Genomic DNA, 18,859 nt, shown 5'->3' with positions numbered 1-18,859 from the left:
CTGTAATTAGATGCTCCTCATAAGGAAGCTGTGGGTTTTTTATTGACATTAGAGATTAATGCCACCTATATAAACACTTGTAGAAAATAATCTGTTTATAAAATGCGTTCAATACTAGTCTATTCAGGAATTCAATACCAGAGGAGATGTACAAAATCCCACCAAGATTAGAGCTATGCGGGATAAAGATACTTCTGTGCATACCCACGTACTTCTGTATTAAAGGGAGTATTAACGCTTTAGGTTAGAGGTGCCAGAAGATTAATTATTTTAAGCTCAGGGAAGAGAAGGTTGAAGGTTAAATATTGTTTTATTCCTATTATTGTTAGCAATTTCTCTCAAATAATTCTGAGAAAATATTTTCCCCTCAGTTTTAGATTACCAGGATAACATTGTTTCACTCCTTTAGCTAACCAGTGTGAAGCTGCATCTGCATATGGCATTAGTGGTAGCCTTTAGCATGCAACCATAAAGCTCTTTTATCAACAGGTTTGAAGCTCAGGGAATATCTTTGAGAAAGGTTCATGTTCACAAATAATAGGACATTGAGTGTTTATACCAGTTTGATCACAGTAGTAATTTTTGGAAATTGTGTTCTTTTACAGAGTAAATCTACAGTCAGTTAAGCAATTCAAGTGTAGATGTACATGTACTCAGAAGAAAAAAAAAAACAAACACAAAGAAACTGCTACTTTTACAACCTCATACTGAGGACCTCCTGAAAAAGAAAACACTGAAACAGGAAACAATTATTTGTCCAATAGCTTGCTCCCACTGACATTATTAGTGAGCATATTTGTGAAGGAACAAGAACATTTATTCCTCTGCAGCCAGGTTCTTTCTGTTACAGTCATAAAGCTTTGAAGAGACACTCCTGACAGAGACTCAGCCACAATGGACTGTCTCCGTGACAGGGAATAAAGAAACTGTGCTAGAGCTAATGTCACAGCTTTCTTCAGCATTACCCCACTGATGCTTGCAGGCACTAGGATCCAGAAGATGCCTCTCGTCCAGCCAACCCTGTGCTCACCAGGAAAAGGCTACTTGGGGATTGCATCCAGTGGATGGAGCTTTGAAACTCAAAGGGGATACTGTAATGCATTCAAAATGAGAACTTTACCCTACCTTTTACTGCCCAGTGCCAACAGATTATTTGTTCTATCCCCCTTCTGTGTCCTTCCTCATTGTCTTTTCCCTCAGGTTCACTCCTTAAACCTCTCACAGTTCTCTCCATTACTGTGTTCCCTTCACTATTTTCAAAGTCCTGTTCCTTTGCTTCCTGTAATTATAGTCATTTTGGTCTCTTTCAATAAAATTCCTCATCTCTACACCAGCATCTTCCCCCAGAAATGTCAAAACAGCAACACATACTGTGCCATTGCATTGTTCATTGAAATTCTGTGTCTAATTAAAGATTATCAGAACTTTTTCATCACAACATGTTTTCATTGGCAAAAAAAAAAGTTATAAAATTGCAATTATTTGCTTATATTTCAGAAAATGTTCTACTCAAAAAATTCAAAACGAAATGCTTTATGTGGATGCCTGGTGATATTCATTTTGGAATTCTGAAAATTTGCATGCATTGGCTTTGGTTGAAAAAGAATTTGTGACATTCTGAAAAGACGTTCTGAAGTGTATTTTCTGAAACTGGTTCTTCGTAGGCAGTTTCCACTTTATGGGATATTTTGAAAATATTCTGCGATGAAAATAATCTTTAGTTTCAAACAAAAAATATTAAAGTTTTGACCTGCTTGTTATATTCCTTTCCTCCACTCTGTATTACTGATTGGTTATTTACATTTTCAGTTCTTAGGAGCAGAAACCCTTCTTTGTACAGTACCTAAGACAGTGGGATTCTATTACTCAGGACTATCATAATAAATGTTATTTGAATAATGATTATTTGATATAGAAATACTTGGGTGAGGTCATTGTCCTGGCTGATGCAGGAGATAATGTCAATTCTATCGTGATCATTTCCAGTCACTGATACTACAAGCCAGTGCTTATGACACTATTGTAGCTTTGATAAAAAACATGTTTCATGTCAGTCAGATTATTCAGTCAGTCATCCCTACATATCATGCAGGAATGTGTCATCAGTTCATGATATCACTTCCTGATGAAAGCAGTCATGAAAGCAGAATAAAATTTGCCAATAGGATGGAACTGTAACTTTTGGTGTAGCACGAAGTAATAGAAATCAGAGAAAGTAGAGGAAAATTTATTTTTATTTACTGATCATAACCATACATTTTCCTTTAGAACTAAACTTAATTTTATATGTGGAACAATTGCATAATTTTTAAAATGTCTTTGTGAAATGATCTAGATCTACAAGGCAGCTTGTATTTTGTGAGAGTTCATCTCTTTAGCCAATCTTGAGTCAAACTGAGTTCCCAGCATGCACACTGACAACTAGATTTCTGTTCTTTCTCAAACAGGGAGCACTTTTTGAGCTTGATCTTTAACCTACGTTTCACCTTATGTCATAGTTGAGTAACTTTGCTGCAAGCATTATTTCTGCCATATTCAGTTGTATGTTACCCATGCCATTTTATAAATGCACATAAAAAAAGAAACTGTTTATCACCCTCAATTAAATCTGATCCTCTGTATCAGCATGCTGTCTAGCTACGAAAAAACTTCATGGTATTTTTATTGTTCTCATTAGCTTTAATGAAATGGAGCAAAACAAAATACCTTGGTAACTGCGTAATAAGGCTTCTCACCTGGTCTTCAGGTGATACAGACCATTCTTAATGTTAGCTGTGAAAATATTCTACTTTGTTTAAAATTGTTTAAAGAGAGAAGAATTTGCACAAAATATTATGAAGTTAGTAATTTCAAAGCTAGTAATTTAATATATAAATCATTTTTCTTGCTCTGGCAGATAATTTGCCCATTGAAGCTCATCTAAATTATTTCTTCACAGCATAGTGTATTCAGATGGGATTGACAAAGAACAGTTAGTTAAACATAGTGGCTTTTTTTTGGTAAAAGATTTAACTCTGGTCTATTAGGGGCAGCTGAATCAAGTAGCCCCGTAGATGTGAGGCTGCTGTAGGTCCATATCCACAGGTTCTGCCAGTAGCAAAGCTGGGCAGCTGCCTCTGATGGGTGGGCACACAGACAAAATAAACACCCATAGAGGCCACACACATCAACAAATGTGTAATATATACATGTACATGTATATGTGTGTATTTGCACAAAAAAAAAAAAAAAAGGTTGCTCTAGAAGCTGGTCTTGGATGCTCAGTTGACCCAGTAGCTGGCCCCAGATCCTCTGGTCTTCCCAGTTGTGGGGGAGTTGCACATGAGCCTGGAGGTTTACAGCCCCACTCCTTACTGGCTAATCCAGCTGAAAGTTCACTAACATCCAAATGTACCCACTCAAACCAGAGAACACCCAGACTACAAGGATCAGGCACACACCTCAGTCAAACAAGCCACCAGTTTACACTTAACTAACCCCTTTATTCCCCTTTTCACCTGATTTTCCCATGCTTGTTTCTCCCCAGTCCACTTTCATTCCTTCCTTTCCTCCCCAAATTCTTTCCCCCTTGCATCCCTTAGCAAGTGCTATACCTTCAGGCTGTGAAGCATATGGGGAAGGGAATTTGTTTGGTTGGCTCTTCCTGGTGAGTTCCACATGAGGGACAATGGTCTGACTTGCTTTGGTAGTCTCAGGTATAGTTGATTTTCACTGATTAGGCTGCTAGGGTTCCTCCCCTGACCCCATCAATTTTTATCTGATTCTGTCACGGCCTTTGTGCAGGTGGTGATTAGCCTTAAATTGCATAGCCTAGCACAGCTTACTGGTAAATCTAAACTGCATCCTAAATTGCTACAAAATTTTGTGCTTTTATTGAAAGAGATAAAAGAAAGAGTGTATAGTAACATGGTATTTTAACATAGTTGCTATTGCTCTTGATGTTTAAATGTATTGACTTAGAGTGTCAATATCTGAATCAGCTAATACAGAGAGTGATGGTTTTTTGTTCTTATGTTTTAGGAATAAAGTAGTGATACTTCCAATAATATGATAACCCTATATTTTTTTTTTCTCTTGCAGATTATCAAGTGATCTGACGTCCATGAAAGAGAGGAACAGAAATCTTCCTTGAACACATGAATTCTTTAGGTAGGAAACCAGACTTTATGTTTTATGACTTGCTATATATAAAGATTTTAAATTACTATAGCAAGACAACGACTGTGGAATTGGGCTTTGTAGTTGATAGAGATGAACTCATATTTCAAGAGCAACTTTCAAGTTCTAATGTAAATTCTAACTTTCAAACTCTAAACTCTTTCTTTTTACAGCTTATGCTTTTCTTGTGTGTGAAAGACTGCTGTAAAAATAATAATCCTGAAATTATGGATAAACCTACAGACCACCAGGGAAGAAAACAGAGTATTCAGGAGCCATGAGACTGGTAGAGGAAGATTGCTACTGTTAGCTAAATCATGTTTTGTTGGGAAAACAAAAGCTGTAGAGGTGGTATTCAGAAAAGAAAAGAAAAAAAACTAGTAGCAAAGGATCAGTTTTTAGCTTTTTTTTAATTTCTAGAATGGGTCTGAGGAAAGTACTTCATCGTTCTCTGTCTTGGTTCCCCATCTGTAAAGTAGGGATAATGGTGCTTTCTTCTTGTTGTCTTGGCTTTTCTTGTCAGTTTAGATGTTGTGAGTTTTAAAAAGAGTTCCAGGCTCAATTCTCTAAAATAGATAGGAGTTAAGTGCATAAATACTTTGATGGAGAACTAAGTGTCTGAACTATTTTCAAGAATCTGGGGTTTCATTATTTTTCTTTTTCAAAAATTACTTAAGTCTTTCAGACTGAGGAGTACATCTCCATGGGTGAGAGAATGATTTTCCATTCATCATCACATGTTGACTGCTAATCAAAGGAAGGACTACAAAGGGTCATTAGGGGAAGGATTGTTTAAGAGATAATTTTAGGTAAACTATATTGAAAACTATATAGGATTTTCAGGTGGAATCTAAAGGAAAATGTAGATGCTTCCAGTTTATGCAACATAGAAATATGAAGTCCTTGCTCCCCATAAATTAACTGGATATCTAGGTTCCCTTATGTAGCCAACAGCAGGAGCTAAGCATGCTCACAAAGCACTCCACAAAACCTACATACGACAAGTAGCCACCTGGAGTCAGTCACAAGAAATTCAGATTAGAGACATGTCTGAACTCCCTATCTTCTCTGGAGCCAATACATCTCCATAAAGGCTGTACCGGGTACCTGAGGGATTCAGAATTTGGAGACTTCCAACTAGGGCTCATTCAGAGAGGGAAAGCAGAGCTCTGGACAGAGTGCACACCCACAGCTTTTAATTTGAAGTATAATCCCACCCATCACTGTAATTCAGAAACACATCCAGTGATAATGATGCCCAAGTCTCGGCTAAGGACATGTATCAGTGTTGGCGTTTGAGAATTCTGCATGGGAAGGCAGATGTGTGTAATGTCCACAGTATAGTTGAATGTATGGCCAGTAGGATTCTGGATGGTCTAACAGACTGTCACATTCTTGCTTTAATCTGTTCTTTATTTGGCCTTGGTTTCATATGGCCTTTAAAATGGTAATGAACTGAAGTGTTCTGAGACTTGTTAAACTGCCTTCCCCCAGGCCTGGAAAACAAATATTATTTATCTTCATAACTAGTTGGAATGTGAATTTTGTTCAGTATAGATTGGTAAAGTACTTTTGGCTTTAGATTTCTTTAGCAGCACAAGCAAAGCTTGTGATGGACATAATGTCATTGCCAGTGGATGCTATATGATTGTTCCCTCTCCTGCATGCCTGAAAACATTACAGATAGAAATTTTTTCCACCTGTGTAGAACTGAGTCTGAGTAAAGATTTCTCTGTCAATCTCAAGAAATTTTTCCATTAGCATAGCCAAGAAAGAGTTAGAAAAGAATGTTAAAAACTAGAATTCAGTTAGGACAAGGACATTTTTCTCTCAACACTGATTCACATCACCTGATTTCAGTATTGGTATTTAACTTTCATCTTCACCTAGTAGCATTGTAAGCACAGTTTTCAATGCTACAGTTCCATAATATTATTAATTGCAGAGTAGGATTATTTTACCAGAATATCTAGCACTTCTGTGCATTCTAAAGCCCCAGTAGTCATTTCCATCGAGGCTCACTGTTTTCTGGGTGCCATGTGCAGCTGTTGGATACTATATAACAGCTGTGTTAAAAGGGAGAAATTCAACTATAATGTCAGAATGGAATAACTTTGTTGGAGTTAAACCAAAACCTTCAAAAAGAGGCATATGATCTTTCAATTATCAGTTACTCAACCCTTGGTTTTGCATGACGTTCTGGCAAATCAATGTCCACTGTGTCCCTTATGAAAGAATGCATTCAGTCCTAAAAGTGAGGCATTCCCTCACAGCATCTTCAGTAATGCTAGTTACCCTTTCATAAAGTTCAAGTCATAGATAGGGGAGATGCACTTTTGATATAGTTATGACAAAGTGGGCATTATTTTTTCTATTAAAGCAAGTATTTTTAAAAAACAAGATGTTTCTGCAGAAGCCTTATAAATGATGTTTGAACTACAAATGCCAAATACCAAGCAACCATGGAAACATAGGCACTGGAACAAATGAAATATGTTAATAAGCCTGGACTCTCCTGGCCACTGCTATGCTGCTGCTTACATTCCTTCAGAAAGCAATACAGGTATCAGAATGAAGCTTTTCTAAGATGCTTTTAAGCATGCTCTTCTAATAAACCGAGGTTCTGATAATTCTTTAGTAGAAAATACTTCAAAAGCATTAAATTCTGAACGTAAAATAGGACATCCAGCCATCTCGTACTTCTGCACAGGTTTCTAACTGTCAATAATTCAAGTGATTTAACCTGAATTAAAACACTGGCCCAGAAAAGCGTATATTGGATCATGAAGTCAAGCCATCAGCTATTGCAAACAGCAGGCCATATATATTTCATAATAGATCAGACTACCTGAGAAAACTAAACAGGTTTTCTGTGTATGGAAGACTAATCCAGAAACTCACAGCTGTGATAGTAACAATTTTCTTTAGTTTTTGGAGCTAATTATGGCCATCTATTCTTGTTCCAACATTTGCTAGACACATTCTTATTTTCCTTCTTTTGATGCCAATCTCGTGCTATGTTTATAGAAGACAACCATCCTTGTGTGAAGTAGAAAGCCAATTCTTTAAATCACCATTGTGAGACAGCGTCTGTGACCCCAGCTCATGTTTTCTAGCTGTGTTCTCAATAGGTTAACCTGTTTGATTTTTTTTCTTTTTCACAAGTATGGGTGACCAAAATTGTACAGAGTTTATTCTGTGGCACGAATAGGTCCATATTCCTCCCCTGTATCTCTCCTGTTCATTTTCACAGCCACATTACAGAAGTGGTTCACCATCTTCTCATTTTAAAAAAAACCAAATGTTCCCAAGGAAAAATACTTGGGTTTAAGTGCATTAATTTCATTCTATTTCTAATAATTTAGTTCCTTAGGTCTTCAGTATGCAAAATTATCCCATTTTCCTTGCAGAGTGCTGTAATACAGCTCTTTCTTGATGATGCCTCTCTTGTCATCCTGACAAATTTCAATCTTTTACTCACTGTAATCAGTTTCTCTTATCTGTCAGTTCTTCACACAGAAAGATATGTCTGTAAAAGTAAAAAAAAAAAATCATTGTAACAGTTCCCTATAGGGAAACACAGTATAAGTCTCATTTTGAAAGTGGTGTATTTTCCAAATGTCCCAACTATTTTTAGAAATAACAAAATGTTTTAAGTGGTATCATCTGCACATGAAATAGTTACTGTTTATAGTTCATTATTTCATGTGCCTTGTTCTTGCATAAGCTCAATGGTCTGTGCTCTGCATTATATAACACCAAGTTTTCAGCTCATTTATGAAGTTAAACACTAACGTTTGTGCCTGCTGTTTGTTTACAGTTATAAAATTTGTATGTGCTTACACAAAACTGGAATTCATGTTCAAATGGTTTTCTCTCCACTGACTGTATACGCACAGATTGCTCTAAGTGAGTTTAAAACTAACCCAGATGCGATTTTGCAGCCTGTAGCTCAGTTACTTGCGTGAAACGTGCCTGGATATTCAGAAGTGGTATATGGAAATGTAGCCAACTGTTTTTCTTCTCCACATTGTCCACAGTAAACATGTTTTAGACTCAGTTAAATTAACCGATACTTCATTTGCCTTTGTGTTTGAAAAACATTTATATGCTGATTGATTATAGTTTCTTGATACAGAAAAAAGAATTGCATAATGAAAACTGAGTCATCTGATAAACCATAAAAAATTTTTCCTCAGCAGACAGACAGATTGTTCCCACGCTGTGCTACACAGATTGGGTTTCAAAAATACCAATACCTGCCAGATGTGTTTGGTAGGAGTGGAAAGCTGAGGTGAGGAGTTTCCTATTTAGATAGTAAATTGTTCTACTTTCTTTTCGAAGAGCGAGGTTGGCTACCAAGAATCTAGTAGCTGACTCCAGTCACCATCTCCAAGGAAGAATCATATCGGTGGGAGAAGCATGAGGTTTGCTTTAAGTATTTTACCTTTTCTTCAGGCTAAGCAAACAGATGTAGCAGTAACAGGGACTTCTCATCACCCTGAGCTGTAACCTGAATTCTGAGGACATCTAGTGGTACCAGCCCACTGCAAAGACCGGGTCTTCACAGCTAGTGGCTTCCCAATTGCACCTCTGTATTTCAGCCAAGTCCTGCAACACTTCCTCTGGCCTTTACAGGCAGAAGGAAAAGGGATAATTGCATCCCATCTTGCATTTTCAGCTGGTAAATTAACTGTGAAGTTATGCTGCTTTTTCCTTGGTTTCTTTTCTCTGATCTTGGCATTTCCACTTTACTGAAAAATCAAATGCAGTAAAAACAATTAGTTGCATGCACAGAAAAAGCAGCATTTTTCAGCTCAAGTGATCCTGAATTCAGCATTGCCATTACCAAATATTCAGAAGTCATGAGATTGGCTCAAAAATCATAAACTCCTGAATAAATTTTGGATATTTTCTATTTGCCTTCTATTACAAGGACTCTCAGAGTTCAAATATTTTCAAATACAATTTGTTTGATTTTGATCAAGCCAGGTGATACATAGTTAATGTTAATCATTGTTACTGACTATTGCATGATGGCCTGTTTTTTCAGTGAGCTCTTGATCTGATATTTCCTCCTGAGAAGAAGCAGACATGATGAAGCAGAAATTGACATCAACAGTTCAAATTATTTTGCTACTCGCTCTGACAGCAGTGGGTCTGACTGGTAAGTACACCACTTCCTGAAACACTTGTTTTTCCTTAAAACACTTTCTTCGGTCGGCGAGGCATGGGGCGGCAGCAACGGTACGTCCTGCGACTGGGCGCTAGATTGGGGTAGACAAGGGGGTTTCCTGTGCCAGGGAACCCGATAACGAGCCCGGTGGGGCCCTCGCGCCAAAACCAACCGGCTGCTCTCGCGAGCGCGGCAGACGGGGCTTGAGCGTTGCTGGGGCAACGGCAGGAGATTTAAACGGGCCCCATGGGAGCGCGAGCGACCAGGCGCGTGGTGACCCGGCCGGGCAGGCAGGGCGTGGCGCGCCAGGCAGGGCGCGGCGCGGCGCGGCAGTTCGCGCAGGCAGGGCGAGCAGGCAGCGGGCGAGCTCTCCTCGTGGTCTGCGCTCTCCCGGAACAGACTTAGCCGTGGTCTCTGCTCGGACGAGAGCCATCGCCAGGAGGTATGTGGCGATGCAGACAGAACTCCCGCTAAAGCATGCAGCCACCCAGGTCTCTGGCTGCGGGGAGTGCCAAAGCCTTGCTCCAGTCATGGAGGGCTCCCGAGACAGGACCTGTGTGAGGTGCGAGCAGGTGGAGGATCTGCTCAGCATGGTGGCAGAGCTGAAAGAAGTTGCAAGACTAAGGAGTATCAGGGAATGCGAGAGGGAGATAGGCTGGTGGAGCCATTCCCTACCATCCCAGAGACGAACGCACCAGATAGAAGCATCAAGAGAAGGAGTGGCTTCCCTGCCCTTGTGCCGCCAGGCAGAGGGAGGGGACCCAAGAGACGGAAGATGGATGCAGATCCCTGCTCGGTGCAGTAAGCGAATCCTTTCCCGGCTGACTTCGCCCCCCTGCCCCAGGTGCCCTTACACAATAGGTATGAGGCTCTCGAACCCCAGAGCCAGGAGGATGAAGATACAGACAGTGATCCACCCAAGGGGCTGACTAGGGGGAACCAGTCAGCCCCACGCATTACAACGGCCACTGGTAAGAAAAAAAGAAGGGGAATTGTCGTAGGGGACTCTCTTCTGAGGGGAACAGAGAGCCTGCTATGCCAACCAGACCCATCCCATAGGGAGGTCTGCTGCTTCCCTGGGGCAAGGATAAGAGCATTACCAGGAAGCACCCTAGGCTAGTAAAAGGATCTGATTATTATCTGCTAGTGGTTGTTCAGGTCAGCAGTGATGAGGTAGCTGAGAGAGGTGCAAAAACAGTCAAAAGGGACTTCAGAGAGCTGGGGCGATTGCTTGAAGGGTCACGAGCACAGGTAGAGTTTTCCTCTGTTCCATTGGTAGCTGGGAGACATATGGAAAGGAACAGGAATTCCCATCTCATTAACACGTGGCTCAGAGGCTGGTGCCAGCGGTGGAATTCTGGGTTTATTGATCAAGGGGCAGTTTACATGGCACCAGGCCTGCTGGAGACAGATGGGGTTCACCTGTCGCAAATGGGGAAAAGGATTCTGGCTCAGGAGTCAGCCGGCCTCACTGAGAGAGCATTAAACTAGAGAGGAAGGGGGAAGGGGATAAAACCAGGCTTGCTAGGAATGAGCCTAGGGGTGGCATGCCTGTGTTGGAGAAGAGACCCATAGATCAACTGAAGTGCATTTATACCAACACATGCAGCATGGGCAATCAACAGGAGGAGCTGGAAGCCACTGCGTGCTAGGGAAACTATGATGTGGTCACCATCACAGAAACATGGTGGGATGACTCGCACAACTGGAGCACTGCAATGGATGGCTACAAGCGCTTTAGAAGGGACAGGCAAGGAAGGAGAGGTGGAGGGGTAGCCTTGTATGTTAGAGTGTCTCCCACAGCATTCTCCTGGAGAAGCTGGCTGCTCACGGCTTGGACGAGTGCACTCTGCACTGGGTTAAAAACTGGCTGGACAGCTGAGCCCAGAGAGTGGTGGTGAATGGAGTCGCACCCAGCTGGTGGCCGGTCACGAGCGGTGTTCCCCAGGGCTCAGTGTTGGGGCCAGTCCTGTTCAATATCTTCATTGATGATCTGGATGAGGGGATTGAGTGCACCCTCAGTAAGTTTGCAGATGACACCAAGCTGGGTGGAAATGTTGATCTGCTGGAGGGTACAAAGGCCCTACAGAGGGACCTGGAGAGGCTGGATTGTTGGGCTGAGCCAATGGTGTGAGATTCAACAAGGCCAAGTGCCGGGTCCTGCACTTTGATCACAATAACCCCATGCAGCACTACAGGCTTGGGGAGGAGTGGCTGGAGAGCTGCCTGGAGGAAAAGGACCTGGGGGTGTTGGCTGGCAGCAGGCTGAACATGAGCCAGCAGTGTGCCCAGGTGGCCAAGAAGGCCAATGGCATCCCGGCTTGTATCAGCAATAGTGTGGCCAGCAGGAGCAGGGAGGTGGTCGTGCCCCTGTACTGGGCGCTGGTGAGGCCGCACCTCGAGTACTGTGTGCAGTTTTGGGCCCCTCAGTACAAGAAGGTCACTGAGGTGCTGGAGCGTGTCCAGAGGAGGGCAATGAAGTTGGTGAAGGGTCTAGAAAACAAGTCTTACGAGGAGCAGCTGAGGGAGCTGGGGTTGTTTAGTCTGGAGAAGAGGAGGCTGAGGGGAGACCTTATCTCTCTCTACAACTACCTGAGAGGAGGTTGTAGCGAGGTGGGAGTTGGTCTCTTCTCCCTAGTACAAGCGATAGGACGAGAGGAAATGGCCTCCAGCTGCGCCAGGGGAAGTTTAGGTTGGATATTAGGAAAAACTTCTTCACCGAAAGGGTTGGCAAACATTGAACGGGCTGCCCAGGGAGGTGGTTGAGTCTCCATCCCTGGAGGTATTTAAAAGAAGGGTAGACGTGGTGCTTGAGGATATGGTTTAGTGGTGGACTTGGCAGTGATAGGTTAGCGGTTGGACTTGATGATCTTAAGGGAATTTTCCAACCTTAATGATTCTGTGATTCTTTAGAGAAGTCTGAGGCTTTACCTGATCTATCCTGACCGCCACTGGAGCCTGTACGTATTTACATTACTTTCTTCTACGGTTTTGTATGGAGATTTTGAAAATGGCTTGAGTCTTCTTTTCTTTTTATAGTATTTATTTAATGGTTATATGGTGGTGATGATAAAAGACACTCAATGCATCCCTACACTCCATGCTTGTCACCTTCTTGGGGATTGGCATCATATGAATAGTAACACCATTAGAGATAATGGTATAGGACGTCAGTGAAAGAGATGTAAGCTTAGGTTGAAAAGCCACATGCTTTTCATGTCAAAATGTATGTAAATTTATGGTCTATGTTCTTGATAGAAGTTAATGACAAGTATAGAATCACAGAATACCAGGTTGGAAGGGACCACAAAGATCATCTCGTCCAAGCTTTCTTGGTCTAGACAAGACTGCCCAGCACCCTGTCCAGCTGAATCTTAAGTGTCCAATGTTGGGGAAGTAGTCTTAGCAGGAAATATTCTGAAATGTATTGGGATTGTAAAGGAATATTCAAACAATTAATACATTCATGTTGCCAATACACAAAATACTCCATCCAGCCCATTGATTCCTTCTTTTTATTACTTGTCCTACCTATAATTTACCCCAAATATGTGCAAATAGTGGAATTTTGGTTCTGTTGCAAAGTTGAAGGTGAAATTTAATTTTAAGATTAAGATAAAAATTTTTGATATTTTAGGAACAAACAAAAAGTCATATGTTTATTTCCAAGCTTTTGAATTTAATTTGGAGATAACTGTACACATTTAAGTTTGGGTAAACATGACATTTTCATTTGAGAAAGAGAAGTAAACTAGTTTTAGGAACTATTTTAGAAGTTTGAGGTAAAATACATTTATGTTTCTGAAAGTTTTGACAAGCAGATTTATTTGCTAAATTCATTCCATATTTTCAAATCATTTTATTGTCTTCAAAAAAGCATTTCTTTATAAATTTAATCATTCAATAATAACAACAAAAACCATTGTCCAACTCTAATATAACTAGCTGTTATATTTCTGTACTTCCCTAGGTCAATCATACCCGAGAAAACCTAAGATAATAAGATGTCGTTCTGTAGAAAAGGAAACCTTTTCTTGTTGGTGGAAGCCTGGCTCAGATGGAGGACTTCTTACCAATTACACCCTGTTCTACAGCAAGGACAGGTAACAAACGTTGCATATGTATTCTGTAAGTGATCAAGTGATGATTATGACAGAATGAGGGAATGATAACATTGATTTATAATGGTGTTCTTATTAACCCGTGTTAAACCTCAGATAGCCAAAAAGGGCTACGTGAGATGAATAGCTTTCCCTTGTTGGAAGAAAGCATGAATACTACCAGTCTTAAACCTTCAGCCTGTCCCTACTGAAACTCATCTGACCTAAAATCACACTGGTCTAAAGACATGCTAGGAAGGGTGCTGTTTGTCCATCTTATCAGGACACACACAGCTTTTAGCACTCCCTTCAGCTTCTCTGAGGAGGGGAGCATCAAGGCACCATGGGGACTGCCCCAGGGCAGCAGGGTAGAACACACTGCCCCAGCCAGGGAGCAGGGCAGGCTCGGGGCAACCCAGCCCTGGGCACTGGGCACCTCATTGGGTACAGGGGCAGGCTGAGGCTGGGCTGGGCCAGGATGCCAGCCTGCAGGTCAGGGCTGGCTTGGCAGCTGGAGAAGGGCTGTGTAGAGCTGAAGACCAGCCCTGCTGCAATGGGCTGAAATGGGGACCTGGGCCCCAGGCAGTGCATGGGGAGGCCCTGGGGAGGCTGGGCAGGGGCACTGAGGGCTGGTGGTGCCCTTGGGGCCCTGCTGAGGAGCATTTCCATTATCCTGCACAGCAAATCCCCATCTGGAGAAAATCTGTATAGAGTCTTTGCTTCCCCTTCTGGATTTGTAGCCAACCTCATCGTTCCCAAAACGGATTAAAATCAGATGTGGGTATCGCATCTCAGAAGTTACTGTTTTGGTAAAGTCTGTGGCTCCCTCATCCTCTTTAGGAATAAAATGAGTATATGTTTAGCAACTTTGCTTAACCTGTGCTGCTTTGTATAACTGTCCTTTTTCTCTGAAAACAAGAGCTCTCAGAGCAGGGGCAAGTAAGCAGGGAGTCTCAGAGGTTAAATGTCTTTGAATGAATCCAGTGAGGTTCAGAATAGATAAAGTAAAGCCTCAGAGTTCCCTCCTTCAATTAAATAAACTCCAAATCATTTGTTATTAATTGATCAGGAAAGATGCAGCCTTTAATGAAGTTACCACACTCAACAATGATCTGTTGGCTTTTATTTTATGAAAGTTCAAATGTTTCAAAATGAACATTTTAAGTCATACCTATCACAGTCCAGAACAGTCCTGCTTAGGGATGGATAGGAGTGCTTCTCTGTTTCATTAAATCAGCTGAACACCAGGCACAGCCAAGCACACCAGATCTGGGCCATGGTTGCCTTTCTTAGCATATTGTCTCTCAGGTCAGTCCCCTTACTCCCATCTCTTATTTGTGAACTGGGACAAAACTGCCTGGGAACTAAGAGACCTTGTTATTAGCAGTGCATAGAGCATAAGAATGGGACTAAAGTGCATCCTTGAACCATCTTAGCTGGTGCTCTGGGTTTGTGCAGATCTTCACACCTGAGATAGGCTTTGAATACATCACCCCGTTCAGCTTTAATTGAGTACAAAACAGTTCCTCTCCTAAAAAAGCCAAAGACTGATATAAATGTAATAGGTAAAAGATCATGAATTAATCGAATATTTTTTGTTGAGACCATTGTGATCACGATCATTTCAAAAAGCAGATAAATTAACATGTTGCTGAAAACAAAATAATCAATAAAGCACTCCTCTGTCATAGGGCCTGTGAGGTTACTTTCCAGGGGAAATATGTACAGAACGTATTTACAAACTTTACTTCATTAGTCAAAGTGCATGTGTTTAATTTTCCTTTTAACTTGTTTTTAAACATTTTTAAAAATTGCCTTGTGCTGTCTCTGGAAATTTCTCTTTTCATTCTTTTGTCAACATATTCCTATGTATAAAAAAGGGGATGAAAGCGTTCATCCTGAACAACTGCAGTAAAAGTAGCAATGAAGCATTTATGGTAATAGCATTTGACACTCACCAACATGTTTCCCAGAGGTTGGATTATATATAGGTTTAAAGTTAAACATTTCAAATTTCTTTGCTAAACCTAGACCATTACTACCATATTATCTACTGTTTCATTTCCTAAACTTCTAACTTTTTAAATCATTTTATTTCAGTGAAGAAAAAATCTATGAATGTCCAGACTATCGAACATCAGGTCCCAATTCCTGCTACTTTGATAAAAACCACACTAATCCTTGGACAACATATAATATCACTGTAATGGCAACAAATGCGATTGGAAGTAACAGCTCAGATCCTCAGTATGTGGATGTGACCTCCATAGGTAAAAAGAATGAAATAGAAATTAATAGAATAGAATGAAATGGAAAACAAACTAGTTTGAGATGTATGTGGCTTTTTAATCCTAGAATAACTAGTGGTGGAAGATCTCTTTCCTCATGATGTGAAAGTTGCTATGGAGGAGTGCTTATCTACAGATGACCTAAAATACACATCTTTAATTCAAGTGAAAACTGCATTTTACTTAATTTATAAGTAACTACATATTTTATTGTCATTTTAACTTTGGCTGAAAAATTGGCTCCAGCTTCTTATCTCCAGTATTTCAGTTAGACTCAATCACTGTTTTGTAGGTTCCTAGCACTGCAGGGTACAAAACTTTCAAATTTGGTTAAGCTACCTACATTTTTCAAATGTAAACATTCTTCTGGCTACTGGCATTGCAGTCCGGGGCAGGTAAAAATAACTGCGTAAGCACTCTGTGGGCTTTTTTAGCATTTTACATTCCTAATTCCATTCTGCTTTCTTCATACACATTATCTACACTTTCTAATGATAAATGTACGTAGTCTTTTTAGCTATGAAATAGCTGACATTTTAATTTTGCAAGAGTGGCCTAATGAAATTATGATTTCTATTTACTTAGCCTGACAAAATCAGAGTAAAATTTAAGATTTGCTGATACTGTGGTAAATCAGTAGCCAGTTAAACACTATTAGGGAGAAAGGAAAGAAAGGTTATTGTACTATTACCTTAAAGAAGTGCTGAATGATCTGAAATTAATGTGATGAAATACAAAACCACAAAGGAGGTGCCTTTTCTGACAGAAAATTAAATCATTAATGGCAAACTTTTCATTTATACAGTTCAGCCAGATGCTCCTGTGAACCTCTCTCTAGAAACAAAAACATCTGCTAGCATAAGGTACCTTTGGGCAAAATGGTCTCCACCTCCATTAGCTGATGTCAGCTCTAATTCACATGTATATCACTATGAGCTACGACTAAAACCTGAGGAAAAGAAAGAGTGGGAGGTAATGGAAAAAATGTATTTCTTGTATAAATGCTCTTTTCAGTGAGTCCTTTTGTCTGAATTTAACTGGTATTATAAACATTTTAGCATTTTAGTTTTGGTAAGGATTGAAAATTAATGTAACCAAATCTGATTAAAGAAAGAAAAATACAGTAGTGGTTTGGAGAGACAGTGAAATTCAAGGTATTTGTGTAACTGTCCTAATGCCATATAATAAGAAAACCTATTTGGTCCACTAATATAATATTTAATTGTAATTTTCTTCAATGTGTCTGTTCCCAAGTATCACAGTAAGAGACTGTGCAGTTCATATAGTTTAAACCAAATCAGGATCAAGGCAATTTATTGATTCATTAGGATGTAATTAACAAGCAATCAGTTAACCGTGCAGTCAAGATCAGTATCAGCAATATGACAGGTAAATCACAATACTGGGCACTTAAGAATGTTAGTAGACCCATACAAATTTATAAATACACTTTCATAACTAGTCCCAGAAATATGCTATATACAGAAATTCCCCTCTCCCAGGAAGGGTGGGTTACAAGCACACCCCACCCTTCTGGGAGTATAAATCCCCCTATTTACATCCACTTCTGTAAGGGACATGGATGCTTTAACTTGATGTGAACCCATGTCCTTTCTTAGTCTACTAAGACACACGTCAGTGAGAAAGAACCTATGCAGTCACATGCATACCCCAGGTGTGGGTTCCTCCCTGCTGCAGGCTACACTGCCCACAGTGCAGCTAGTCACAGCATTGGAGAGGGAGGCTGCTCTCTCTGGCCCAGGTATAGGTCATGATGCTAGCAGAGCAACTTCTGATAGCATCAAACTAACTTTCCAGTCTACCCCAACAATTACAAGTGCTTCTTTAATACTGCTTTCAAGCTGACCCTTTTTGTTTCAGAAGCCTCTTAGTTATTCCCTAATTACTATATAATTGGGCTGAGAGTCATCATCATCATCCTCTTCAACATCATCAGTTGGGGGCAACCACCCTCTCAGAAAGTTTTGGGGTGTCCTAACTCACACACACTATTTCCATTGATATTTCCAACTGTTGCCATTTTGCAAGGAGTGGGCCACAGTACTCCCACAGCTGAGGTACCAGGGTAAAATATCATTCTTAAAGTCATAATCAGATGGCCTCAGTGCTGCCTAAATTGTTGAAGCCTTAATGAAGGAGAAAGCTATGTGTCTTTCAAGACACATAGTGTTCTGAAGAGAGATTTAAAGGGCCTGAGGAAGGTACTTGATAATAAGCACTAAAACTAGCCACTAAGAAGCATTACACAGAGAGTTTATCTGTGAGCTGGACTACCTATAGTGTTCCTTGCACTGTGGATCTGATGGAATACCAACTTATAGGAAGTCTACAATTAAATATGTTCTCGAGTATCAGAATCTCAGTGTCACTGAAGTGAGTTTTTCTTTGCTTTGTAGTACACATCTTTAAAATACCCAACTGAAACACTTGCCTTTCAGAAGTCAGTGATACAAGCCTACTCCTTTATGGTTTATTTGTTAATGTGGCCCATTTCTTTATTATTTTTCCAGTCTATTTTCTTTTCCAGACAATATCTGTTGGAGTGCAGACACAGTACAAAGTGATCAGGTTACAAGCTGGGGTAAAGTATGCTGTTCAGGTCCGTTGCATGTTAAACCTTGGAGAATGGAGTGAGTGGAGCTCTGAAAGACTCATTCAGATCCCTAATGGTGAGTGGATGATTGCTTTCTTTTAACTGTTATTAAATTCTAGTGGGTTCAGCATTGTGAAAGATGCCTAATTGGCAGCTGTGAAAAACGCGGTTCCTTACACAGATACTGCATGGAACTGGAGGAACACCTTAGTGCATCTTACTGTACTTTGTGCATAATTGCATATTTAGTCTTGTTGATCCTCTCCTGAAACTGGCTATGACACACAGTCTTGGATTTACTAGGAAGGCACTTCTGATGCAGGTGTCCCTAAATAATTTATTGTTTTTTTCCATCTATTTAAAAATCATGTTGATTGCATCTGTAGCTATAGATATCAGGTAATAGTACTTGTGTAAGAATTATTCAGTTGTTCATCAGTAACCGGACTGAAAGCACTGCCACGTCTAACAGAGCCTAACACTTGCAGCTACTCTCACATGGAAATAATTATCTGTGTTCTAT

General features: G+C 40.4%; 1 protein-coding gene across 2 annotated transcripts in view; it reads left to right on the top strand.

The window, feature by feature from the left end:
• PRLR (prolactin receptor) overlaps positions 1 to 18,859 on the top strand; it is a 186,283-nt gene that overhangs the window by 135,784 nt on the left and 31,640 nt on the right. For both annotated transcript variants that reach the window (XM_064438533.1, XM_064438534.1), the window contains 7 exons: positions 4,081 to 4,149; positions 8,617 to 8,842; positions 9,212 to 9,325; positions 13,305 to 13,437; positions 15,535 to 15,704; positions 16,528 to 16,694; positions 18,271 to 18,412. In XM_064438533.1, the coding sequence (XP_064294603.1) occupies positions 9,253 to 9,325; positions 13,305 to 13,437; positions 15,535 to 15,704; positions 16,528 to 16,694; positions 18,271 to 18,412 (685 nt within the window). In that variant the 5' untranslated portion in view covers positions 4,081 to 4,149; positions 8,617 to 8,842; positions 9,212 to 9,252. The remainder of the gene's footprint in view (positions 1 to 4,080; positions 4,150 to 8,616; positions 8,843 to 9,211; positions 9,326 to 13,304; positions 13,438 to 15,534; positions 15,705 to 16,527; positions 16,695 to 18,270; positions 18,413 to 18,859) is intronic.

The sequence above is a fragment of the Phalacrocorax carbo genome, chromosome Z (genome assembly GCF_963921805.1).
Source record: "Phalacrocorax carbo chromosome Z, bPhaCar2.1, whole genome shotgun sequence".
Lineage (NCBI taxonomy): Eukaryota > Metazoa > Chordata > Aves > Suliformes > Phalacrocoracidae > Phalacrocorax > Phalacrocorax carbo.
This window is presented reverse-complemented; position numbering and strand designations above follow the sequence as displayed.